Here is a 12495-nt window from a genome sequence, read left to right on the forward strand (position 1 = left end):
GCATTTAGAATGATTTCTGAAGGATCATGTGACATTGAAGACTGGAGTAGTGCATTTTTGATCAAATAAATCTTTCACACACATTAAAAACCAGTTGGCCGGTAGTATAATTATAATAAATGAAATAAAATTATGTAAAATTATATAAATATAAAAAAAACTTACTAAAGAAGTATGGCCAGTGAGACCAGAACTACTGTTCTGATTGGGCCAGCTGAAAAACCCTTACTATTAAGCCCTGTCTAGTTAGACTCATGTTTGTTAAAACACTTGTAACTGTTCAAATGGCCCCCGATGACTGGATAACACCACCTCGGGTAACTTTTGAGTTTGAGTTTCCTGTTTTAGAGGTTACAAGTTAACCATGCAGCGGAGCTCTCCGACAGTCTGGGTTCACGTTGGCGGTAGTGGAACAGGCTGGTGGCGTCTAAGTCACTGGAATACCTAATGGCTTCTGCAAACAGCTTTACAACCTGTAGAAAAGGGAAACGGGTATTTAATACTAGAACCAAAATAATTCATGATACATTTAAGAGACAAGGCTGACCTGGAAGTTTGTGATAAGAGGTACTCCGTAATCAACCGCCATTCTCCGGATCTGGAAGTTATCCTTGAGAAACTTGGTGTTGTTATTCGGTAAGTTGACCACAAGGTCAATGTGTCCTTCGCTGACAAGTCTATTCAGAGCATAATGCAAAGAATGATATATTATAAACCTTTTACAAATTTCAAAAGGTATACTTGATCATTTTTTGGCCACCATGAGCCAACCGATTCATTGTAAAATAAACCAGTTTTTATTAGGCTACTGATATAACCAGATTCTCTCCATTTTTCAAAAGTGCTACTCATTATTTAGGGTATACGCCTTAATACAAGAAGCAAAAATGTTAAATCAAATAATACACTGTATGTGAGGCTGCGTTAAAAGCTCCCTCTGATTAGTTATAAATGTGATTAGCTGAATCTGTGATCCGACTTTAGTAAACATCTCTTACTAAAACAAAATGGTAAAGGCCTTTTACTGCAGCCCTTGAGGGCAGACAGCAGACATACTTGTATCTCAGTATGCAGTGACTGAAGGCATGCAGTGTCAGAAAATGAAGGCATTTTGCTACAACAGAGCTGTGCACCAGAGCAGAATGCTAACATAAGTGACACAAAGAGGCCTGAATGCCAAAAAGGTGACTGGATCTTCTGTTGACAGGCTTAGCTTCTTGTGTCTCATAACAGCAGATCCGTGACTGTTACAGCTAAATGTTTCCGATAAAAGCCAACAATCAGTTTCGGGATTATGCAATACCACTCTAACTCATAGTTTTTATGTTTTTATAAAGTTATAAAGTTTTTCATCAGCATTACTGGCTGTTTTATAATTGAATCAATTTAATGGTGATATAGGCCTATATATAATATATAGATACAAGTATATTACATATTTACGTTTAAACGTTTGAAAACATTTAAAACGTTTTTTTTTCTTTTTTTTTTACTATTGTTTTCAACATTGATAATAATAATAAATGTTTTCATTATATTACAATGATTTATGAAGGATTATGTGACACTGGAGTAATGATGCTAAAAATTAAGCTTTGTCATCACAGGAATACATTAGTTATTTAATACATTTAAATTGTAATAATATTTCAAAATATTACAGTTTTCACAGTTTTTTTAATCAAATAAATGCAGCATTGGTGAGCATAAGTGACTTCTTACTTTTGAACGGTACTGTATATGCATTAGCCATTATAGAACCCAATATTTTATTTCCTTAAAGGAGCTCAAGTGTGAACATTTTTAATTAAATCGCAATTAATAATAATAATAATAATATTTTTTATTTAATATTAATATAGCACCTGATAATTTTTTTTACAAATATTTTATTTAAATATTGAATCAATTTATAGCACTAATTAAAATACAGTTGGGGAAAAAAAGGCAAAAGTACTCACCTGCTGATGCTTGGTAATGGTGTGTTATTGGTTTCATGGCTCGGCCAAGCAACAGGGATAGTTGGAACATCATTAGCATTAAGCCAAGCTGACGTACCCTCTGTGGCGTACAGCTAAAGACAGGACAGCAGAAGCAGAAGCAGATTTGTTCTTTATCCACGTGAGATGTAATTCAGCTAAGAAAAAGACTACTAAAGTGTGTCAACAGCTGTTTTATTGGTTCACGACAGTAAAAACAACTGTATATTGAACCCAACAAAGGATGTGGATGAGAATGACTCACCTTGAAGCCCTCCTCATGAAGCTGATGAGCAGTGGAAAGGAAGTTAGGCCTGAATGAATGCTAGAGACAAAAACAAACAAAAAATGAAGAAAAATATAAAAGAAAGAAAGAAAGAAAGAAAGAAAGAAAGAAAGAAAGAAAGAAAGAAAGAAAGAAAGAAAGAAAGAGATAGTCGGACAGAAAAAAAAGATCACAGCCAAAAGGTCAGGTAGTCTGTGTGGATGGACACAGAGCAGGAGACTATTTCTAGAAGAAAAGTCTTCCTCTAAGCACTTCCAGATCAATAGCACAGCTCTGTGTTCACGGAGACTTAACCACAGGCTGGTAATCAGGCTTTAAAAAGCATGTCAGATCTGCTGTCCCCAGGTACGGCCATCAGGCAGGTAGCGTCTACAGAATCCGGAGGTTTGTTTTCGAATGGGAATTTCATGCTCTCATTCATACCAGAGACTCCATTAGAACACAACGCTGTATGAGCATCGTCAATGACCCTGACAAGATATTTGATTTCCACGCTGAGAGTGGGCATGAATTGTAAACATCTGAGAGAGCACGGGAGGAAATGAAAGAAGGCATGCCGATGATGATATTACATCAAAACATAAAACAAAGCCTCTGAATTCCAGTGTCATAGTCTAGGCTTATAATGATGTGTGAACATCACACAGTTACACCCAGGGAAAATGAACCACAAAAACATTTCGCCTATAGAAAACCATTTGAGGAAACAGATCGTAACTATTAAGTGCTTCGTGTTTTAAGCATTTAGGAATTTCTTTATAAATCCTGTTTAATATATCTTGTGCCTGCAGAATGAGGTTGTGTCACACTAGCTGAATGGAAAGACATTTCACTCTGATTCTCTGTCACGTGAAACTCGCTGAAATTAAAATAGGAGTACTGCAAGAACATAAAACACTGTAACAGGGTGATTCAGGATGTATTTCATGTGAATATATGTGATTTTGTATTCGCCCCTTCGGGACTGCTAAATGTTCATGTGCAGCTTCAGAGAGATTTATATGCAATCATTTCCAATTTTCCATTTCTTATTTATGGATGATCAATGTTTGCGATTTGTGGCTTCACATTTGATAAGAAGATATTTTGAAAAATAAAAATATTGGCTTGGTTACCAATATTCTTCAAAATATCTTCTTTTGTGTTCACCAGAAGAAAGAAATTCATACAGGTTTGCAACAACTTGAGGGTGAGAAAATGATGACAGAAGTTTCATTTTTGGGTGAACTATCCCTTTAAAGATGGTCTAAGGTCTTCCTCTATAGGAAATGAAGACTTGTGGGTTTAATCTATCAGACTGCATTGTTATTGTATTATATTATGCATAGTCATATTGACCATTTTTATGATACTATTATGGTGTTTTTTGTCATTTCTGTAGCTTGACAAATCTAGTCCCTACTCACTTCCATTGTATAGAAGAGCAGCCAGAAAATGTTTTTGTTCCACAGAAGAAAGGAAATTTCACATAAATCTCATATTTTGTAAGGGTAAAAAACTAACAGAATTTATATTTTTCCATGCTAACTTTGAAGCTTATTAATGATCTCTAAATATTTTCAGGAATTGTTTTCCTACTTGAAAACCTCATATTATGGTGTTTATCATTTTATGAGGAAATAACAACCTGCTCTGATCAAAACGAGCCAGAAATGTACTACTGTGTACATCAGAGAGGATGTAAAGCAGGCAGTCTTTTGAGATTTATCCTTTAAGAAAAAAAAAAAGAAAAAAAAATCTCCTTTACTTGTATCCCAATGAGAATCCCCTTCTGGGGAAGCTTGAATCCTGTAGAGAGCATGGCCTTCAGGAAGGCAGAATAGATGTTTGGTCCAAAGCAAGCCACCTGCAGAGAGCAAAAGAGATTGCTGAAAAACAAGAGCAAGAAAGAAATATCTTGATCCTTAAGATTATGAGCAAATCTGCAAATATTCATTGCAGCATACAGAAACTCCTGGATAAATTATTCATTCATCTCCATTAGTACAATATTCAAAGCCAAGGTGAGATAAATCAAACATATTAATGTTGCTGAATAAAGGTAGACTGGTGTGATATTACAATTATGGAAAAAAAAGAAAAAAAAACGGACAGAATGGGGCCATCATAAAATCTAGGATGGAGATATTATACTTCCTGTTCTAAAGCTGAAAATCAGTGCTGCACGATAAAAACCTCCTCCTGCTTCATTGTCCTCCAGGCTGGTTTCTATGGTTTTCCCGTTACCAGGGAGAGCAGGTAGAGCGGCCCGAGTGGAAACATTAAAATAATCTTTGCTGAATTTTAAGGCAGGACAGAAAAACTAGATGTAGGTGTCCACGAGCACCTCGGAACTAATAGGGCTCAAGATGGAAAATATGTAAATGTTTATCCCTGATGGTGGGGCTGTTTCCCAGATAACTGATGAAAACATGAGCTGGAGCCTCTTCAGATTTTATGACAGATGTAACAGTAATCAATGTGTCTAAAGCAGATCCATACCTCTCCAGTGGAGGCCATCTCACAACGCAGGACAGGGTCAGCTTCTCTCAGCCGAGGCCAGGAAAACATGGGAGCCTAGCAAAGAGTATAACAATATTCAAGTTCAAGTAGTTTTTCAATGTTTTTTTTAATGGCTAATGCATATACTGTACAGTACTGTTTAAAAGTTTCAAAATGTTTTTGAAAGATGTCTTTAAATGCACACCAAGGCTGCATTTATTTAATCAAAAGTACCATAAAAACTAATATAGTGAAATATTACAATTTAAAACAAGTATTTTCCATTTTTATATATTTTAAAATGTAATTTATTTCTGTGATGGCAAAGCTATTTTTTCAGCATCATTACTCGTCTTCAGTGTCACATGATCCTTCAGAAATCATTTTAATATGCTGATTTGCTGCTCAATAATTCTGTAAACTGATATATTTTAGGATTCTATGTTAATAGAAAGTTAAAAAGAAAATTATAACTGTCTTGACTGTTACTTTTGATCTGTTCAATGCATTAAACATACACATATATATACAGAGAGAGAGAGAGAGTGAGTGTGTTATATATGCAAATTAAATGTACAAAAAAGTCTTTAAAAAAAATCTAAATCCTTATTTTACACAATTTTTACTCAAAATTCACACAAAACATTAAAACTGTAGGCAATAAAATTGTCTGATTAAATAATATATTTCTCTATCACTTTTAAGCATGATTTTGATCACATATAGACCTGCAAGAGAAACAGTAGCAATTTAGGAGATGTACAGTAGGCATCCATTTATTTAAAAAAGCCATCTGATACAAATGCTGTTTACTTCCTGACAGGTATCTGTGAAGCATTATTGCTCCGTGTTTAGCGCGAATCCTGGGAACAAGAAAGTGAGAAAATGTATACATGCCTAATTAAAGTCTAATGTGTCCATTTGTAATATAGGGTTAATGGTTTCAAGAGCATTTGACTTGTTAAGGTGATTCTTGCCAATAAAATGAGATTATAAGAGAACTTCTCGAATGAGAGCGTATGGGAAAACAGGAAACCTGCTTCACCACTGCCACCCACAGGCCAAAACATAAGCAGACAAAATGCAAAAACATTTGAGGAAGAGACATAAACTTAAAGGACACATGAAACAACTTAAAACCGGTCAGGTTGTGATACCTCAATTTAAGCAGAACACATGTAATGTGAAAAAGGATGCTAGGTTAAGCTTAAGCTTATCCATCTTATTTTGCAATGTGGATGTAGGCTATTTTCTGTGAATGTGCGAGACTTCCGATTCATTGACTGCTATAGGTAAATAACTGTAAGAATAACAAGTGCAGAACACAGTAAAAGTGTTTATTTATAATTAAGAAAATACAATAAAATAAATGTTTGCAGTTTGCAATATTAATTGTACAGTTTTGTACCGCTAAAAATAATTGGAAGTGGATGAGACCAGAAGCCTTGCACATTCATGTTACAAATGGCTGCATCTGCTTTTAAGTTAAAAATAAGCTGGATAGAACATGATGAGACTGCTAAGGTCTGAATGTTGTGGACTAGACCAACAGGGGAGCAGGTTTGACTTCTATTCAAGCAATTTTCGAGTGACGGGGCGATCTGATTGCCCTGTGAGAAGTGACATCCTTATCTCTCCAATTAAAGGCAGACAGCTCCCATTACCTGCACAGGGGACACGGGACACAGATTAACACGCAACCTCTGCCTCCACTGCAGCGCGCCACCAGGGGGAACTCATCCTTGAAGCCATCTAATCAGCCCTGGATAAGCCAGCCTCACTTACGTATGTAAATGCAAGAGGAAGCCGCACCGGTGGGAATAAACAAGCAGCTTTGATACATTCTGTTACTGATGCATTGTTGGCTGTTAATGTGGCAGGAATCCCAGTGGGCACTACCGCCAGGCTGAACTTTGGAGGTGAAGGACACTACCAGCTCTACTACTACTACTACTACTACTACAACTACTACTACTACTACTACTAACCGGGCACCTTTCCAGAGATAGTTCATCATCATAGCAGATACATTATTTATCACTGAACCCCCTGAGGATTCACACTACCCTGCGAGGAGAATCTCAGAACATCTTCGGTGAAGTAGCAAAGAGTGGTCTTTCCCATTACCAATTTATAGAGCTTCCTTTAAAGGCCGGTGGTTGGTATGGAAACCAGGCCTTCCTGGTCCCAATGGGTCACTGCATACATTACAAGAGGAAAATTGCAAATATTATACACTCACAATCGTATCACATAATGCAGAGAGAAAGCAGAAGAAAAGTCAGTGAGCAAATTTGTAATGAACCTTTTGAGAGATACAGCACCAGAATCATCTTAGTGGACGCATTTCTAAAAAACCCATGGTTCCCTGGTAAATGTGAGCAGCAGAGATTCTCAAACAAGAATAACAAGCACTTTTATGAAACACAAAGATGGAGCATGTCCATGCACTTTGAAAAGCTCATTCAGTACATCCCAACCTTCCTCCAACAGCCATTTGTGAAGCTGAGGAAAGCAGTTAAGACTTCACATTGGGGACTTGTTAGGTAGGAAGTGCACTATTTCTGAGACACTACCCAGGAAACAAGAAACATGACAATGTACCAATGTGGACTTGGTCATATTAATTCATATTATTAGTGTCATCCCATACCTGACTACTCCCACCGAAATTAACTAATACAATTCATTTAAGATCTTATTACATTTATCATACATTTTTACTTTTTCTTAGGTGCCACAAATCAAGAAAGAAAGAGCCAATATTATAATAAATATGCATTAACTACTGTTCAAAAGTTTGGGGTTGGTACAATTTTTAAATGTTTTTTAAGTAAGTCTCTTACGGTCACCAAGCCTGCAAGTCAAAAACACAGTAAAACAGCAATATTGTAAAATATTAGTACAATTTAAAATAACTATTTCTATTTTAATTTTCTACTTTTATATATATATTTTTTAAATGTAATTAATTCCTGTAATGGAAATTCAACATTTCAACAATTTAAACATTATTTCTTTATATTAATGTTGAAAACATATGTGCTGCTTAATTATTATTTTTATATACATATACATATATATATATATATATATATATATATATAGTCTTAGGCATGTTAATACTGCGGGAACGTCTCTGAGATGCTTGAAGAAACCTTCCTGCAACGCTACCTGAAAAACTATGTGCAAGTGTACCTGGACAAAAGCTGTTTTAAACGCAAAGGGTCGTTACCTTAGGTGGATATTAACATGCCTAAGATTTTTGCATAGTACTGTATATATTGTGTGTGTGTACACACACACACACACACACACACACGCAAGATTCAAAAGCAGAAGTCTCCATTTGCTCTTGTAGCTGTCTAGGAGAAACAACTGAGGTATAAGTGATATCTTCATCAAGGCATTTCTTTCCTATGCGAAACTGAAGAAAAAGATCACGAGTGATGCATTTGAAAAAGAGAGAGAATGAATCTTTAATCTTGAAAGAGAATGTAAATCCCCTATACATCTCTCCCTAACGGAAACATCCAGTTAGCTGTTTAAAATTCCTCTCAGCACTAAATGAGGTATTTAAAACTTTGAGACTGGCAGGAGACAGGGATTATTCCCTTATGATTGGCTCCTCTTTGGGGTTATTGCACTAAAACTCCTTGATCATTTCACAGGAAATGACTTTAGGAGAATAGAAACATCATTCAGGCGGACTCCTGAACCTGTGATAAAAACCAGCACTAACACTAGTAATTTAATTGTATAATCAATCACTTTTAAAGCCCACCCTTAACTGGCTTGCTCAGTAAGTAGTAACTTGTTATATGAGAAGACAAATAAACTTCTAAACAGCAGTACAAATGATCTATGGCAGTACTTTGCAAACTTGTGCCTTCCCAAGGTGGTATTTAATATGCTGGAAATATACATTACTGCTCAAACATTTAGGGTAAAACATTTTTTAAAGATTTTTTATTTAGCAAGGATGCATTTATAATGTTTTTTTATTTAAAAAGCTATTATTTTGACCTTCCTATTCATCAAAGAATCCTGAACAAAAATCACAGATAGATCAACTGATTTCAACACTGATGATAATAATAAGAAATGTTTCTTGATCACCAAATCAGCAAATTATAATGAAGGGACTGAAGGATAATGTGACTGACTGGAGTAATGCCTGCTGAAAATTCAGCTCTGCCATCATAGTAATAAATTACATTTGAAAAAATATATTAAAATAGAAAACAGTTATTTTTAATTGTAATATTTCACAATATTATTGTATTTTTTATATAATATATAAATTAACTTTTCCCAGTCTGTGTATATAATATTTTATAAATACTAATATACATATAAAATACTTTTTTTTTTTTTTTACTTTCATAAAACTTAAAAAAAACATGACAGACTACAACTGAACCTGCTTCTCAAATTCTACCACATGAGCACATGTGCAATAACTGCTAGATCACAGCTTACTTCCCTTACACACCTTAATGCCAACATAGTCGACTGGAATGATTGGGTTTTCTAGAGAGGGCAGATGAGACTCGTCCACTGGCTCCCCCACCATGACCCTGGTGGCCACATCAATGAAGTCCACACCAATAGTTTTAGAGACGAAAGGGAAGGATCGAGAGGCACGCAGGTTACACTCTATCACCTGAGACAGAAATACATGGTCCTGAGTAACCAGCAGCCATATTTAACAAATTACAAACATAAAGCTGAATGCAAACTCAAAAGCTTAGCATGATTAATTTCCTCCTGACCTAATGATTCAATAAAAAATATAATTTACAGAGTAAATAAAGAAGAAAAAAAATGACAAATAGTTCATTCTGTATCAAAAATGTTTCTAAATGTTGTTGGTCCACTGGCCCTGAAAAATTAATGTTCAAATTCATATATTTTGAAGTCATCGTCACATTTTTCATGAAGAACTGTGAACCAATAACTTACCATAACATCATTGCCTTTCACCAAAAATTGAGTGTTAAATGGCCCTGAAATCTCAAACGTCTTAGCAATTTTCTGTGTAGCAGTCTTCACCTAAAATAAGAAATATATTTATATATATATTATAAATATATAAATAAAAACAAGTAATACCTCACTTAAAGTCTTTGCTTATGCACAGGCGGAAAACATCAGTCACAGTCTGAGTTATGAATGCCCTGTCAAAAATTCACCAATTAAATGTACAACTTGAAACCTTTTAGGAAGCACAGAAAGTTTAATATCAACTCTGATAAAGCGAGGCAGCTGAAAAGAGAAGACTTTGACTGCTGGCCCTCTGAGAGACAGTTTGTAACTTTGCTGGGAATACACATATGTGTGGGAATACACAGTGTCAGATGTGTTTTAAGTTGTGGATTTCACAAACACAAACTATTTTTGACTGTCAGCTTTGATTCAGCTTGAAGGAGAATGAAAAGTCACATCTGTGTCTCATGAAAAACACAATCAAGACCACACCATTCTGGAGGGAAAGAAACTTTAGATTAAGAATGACACCAGCATATGTTTAGATAGCAAGACGGCAAGTTATATGTAGACAGGTTTGATTTTTCCTGCTCGGACTGCAGTGGTTTTTGCCACCACACATTGATTGTCATAGTAACGATGCAAACTTTAGCAGTGGAGGTTTCAGCATTATGTTTTTCATGAGGACAGTATCCAAATCGCCACAGAGAAAAGTGAGAAAGTGTGGCAGATTCAATGTTTTAAAGTACACTATGACTACACTATGAAGATGGTTTGGATCAGGCTTGTGAAAAATGTTTTGAAATGTGTTGGAAAGGCAAAAAAATAACAATGTGTCTGAACAAGGTGCAAACCAGCTTAACCAGAAAGGACACAGAAAATATTTGTTGAATGTAAATGAGGCTGGGACCTTCTCCAGAGCTCCCTGGCTGATGGTCTGGGTGGGCAGTATGAGTGTGGCATCTCCTGAGTGCACTCCTGCGTCCTCCACATGCTCTGTGATAGCATGAGCCAGCACCTGTAATGACAACCACACTTAAAACAGCTGATTAACTATCATTTATTTGCATCTAGTTTTGCTTTTTTGAAAATCATGAATCATCTTGTGGCTCATACTTTATTTCTTTTCCCAATCATCAACTGACTGCAAACTTGAAAAAACAAGATGAGACATGCAAACGGCCTGTACATTGAACACCCAGGCCCGGTTTCACAGACAAGGCTTAGATTAAGCCAGGATTAGACCTTAGTTAAATTAGGGCATTTAAGCAGCTTTTATAAACGTGCCTTAGAAAATAACATTACTGGTGTGCATCTTGAGACAAAATAATGGCAGTGACTAGTCAGTGCAAGTTGCTTTCCTAGTCTATTTCGCACTCAAGCGCATGCATGAAGTTTGCCACAAAGAACCAGAAAAAGTAATGATTGTGAATGTGTCAAATATAGCAAGGAGACATTTTAATTGTTTATTAATAAACTAGTGTTTTCTGTGTCAGTGTCGGAATCGGCTGCAAAGATGGAGTTGACGATAGATATATTTCTCATGTATGTGAGACAAGTAGCCTATACGCTGAGTTTCGGTTCATTTATGAGACGAGCTTCAGTTCACGAGCAATGCACGTCCACGCCTCCACATCCTGATTATAGTGGCTGGTATATTTGCTTCCTATTTATTAAATCCAGGCAATTGGTTGATTGATTGAAACATTGATTAAAGTTAAGAGACAATTTATACAAAAAAGTTCACTTCAAATGGTCAAAATCATGTCTGACCCACTCCATATGTCATTGTCTCCTGATATTGCACATCTAATGATCCTATCTTGCTCTAACTTACCTATCTTATCCCTATCTTGCTGTTCACTTTTCACATAATCAACATAGATGAAATAAAAAAATAACATTATATTATTTAAACATAAATATGAAACTAAATACGTTTTCTTTAATGGATACAACACATATAATATTATTATTAAAATATACTTAAGTACTTTGTAACGTAGTAACTTTGAGTAGTTTTTCAGCAAACTACTTATTTACTCTTACTCTAGTCCAGTGGTTCCCAATTCCAGTCCTCGTGACCCACTGCTCTGCATATTTTGTATGTCTCCCTTATTTGACACACCTGAACCAGATCATCAGCTCATTAGGAGAGACTCCATGAACTGAACTGAGTGTGTCAGATAAGAGAGACATACAAAATGTGCAGAGCAGTGGGTCACAAGGACTGGAATTGGGAACCAGTCTAGTCATATTATTTCCCTGTACTTCTACTTGTAATCAAGAAAATAATTTCTTAAGTAGCAATACTTTTTTTCAGTACTCCTTCCACCACTGCCTTTAGAACTCTAAACAAGTGGGTACTATTTTTAGTGCCTTTTTACAATTCCTACCAAATCAAGTTATGATACATGTAGTTTGAACTGTATTATAATGGCCATTAATGTCTTATATAGTGGTAATACTGGTATAACCAAAGATATAGGTTATGAAATCAAAAAGAAATGATGTACTAGAATAGCATAGAGATACCCGATTAACCTACTATCTTAACTTATACACTTCATTTGCACTTACCCTACAAAGATTCACATGCTTTTATTTTGTACAGAAAATTGATCCTGCTACAAACTACATCATCTCAGAATAGCCATACAACTAAATATTGTGATAACTTTTGATCAGGCATTAAAACAGCTACTAAACCTAAACGAGTTCTAAACGAGACCAAATTTGTCACGACAGTGGGACTAAAAT

General features: G+C 35.5%; 1 protein-coding gene across 1 annotated transcript in view; it reads right to left on the bottom strand.

Moving 5' to 3' along the window:
- Window positions 1-245: 245 nt before the first annotated feature.
- The window catches only part of cps1 (carbamoyl-phosphate synthase 1, mitochondrial), a 42076-nt gene continuing 29826 nt past the window's right edge, over window positions 246-12495 (bottom strand). Inside the window, 9 exon segments of the mRNA XM_084422374.1 lie at window positions 246-473; window positions 548-677; window positions 1962-2074; window positions 2245-2304; window positions 4013-4111; window positions 4747-4821; window positions 9242-9412; window positions 9712-9801; window positions 10646-10753. Coding sequence (XP_084278500.1) covers window positions 345-473; window positions 548-677; window positions 1962-2074; window positions 2245-2304; window positions 4013-4111; window positions 4747-4821; window positions 9242-9412; window positions 9712-9801; window positions 10646-10753 — 975 coding nt within the window. The 3' untranslated portion in view covers window positions 246-344.

This window comes from Rutilus rutilus, assembly GCF_951802725.1.
Source record: "Rutilus rutilus genome assembly, chromosome: 10".
NCBI lineage: Eukaryota > Metazoa > Chordata > Actinopteri > Cypriniformes > Leuciscidae > Rutilus > Rutilus rutilus.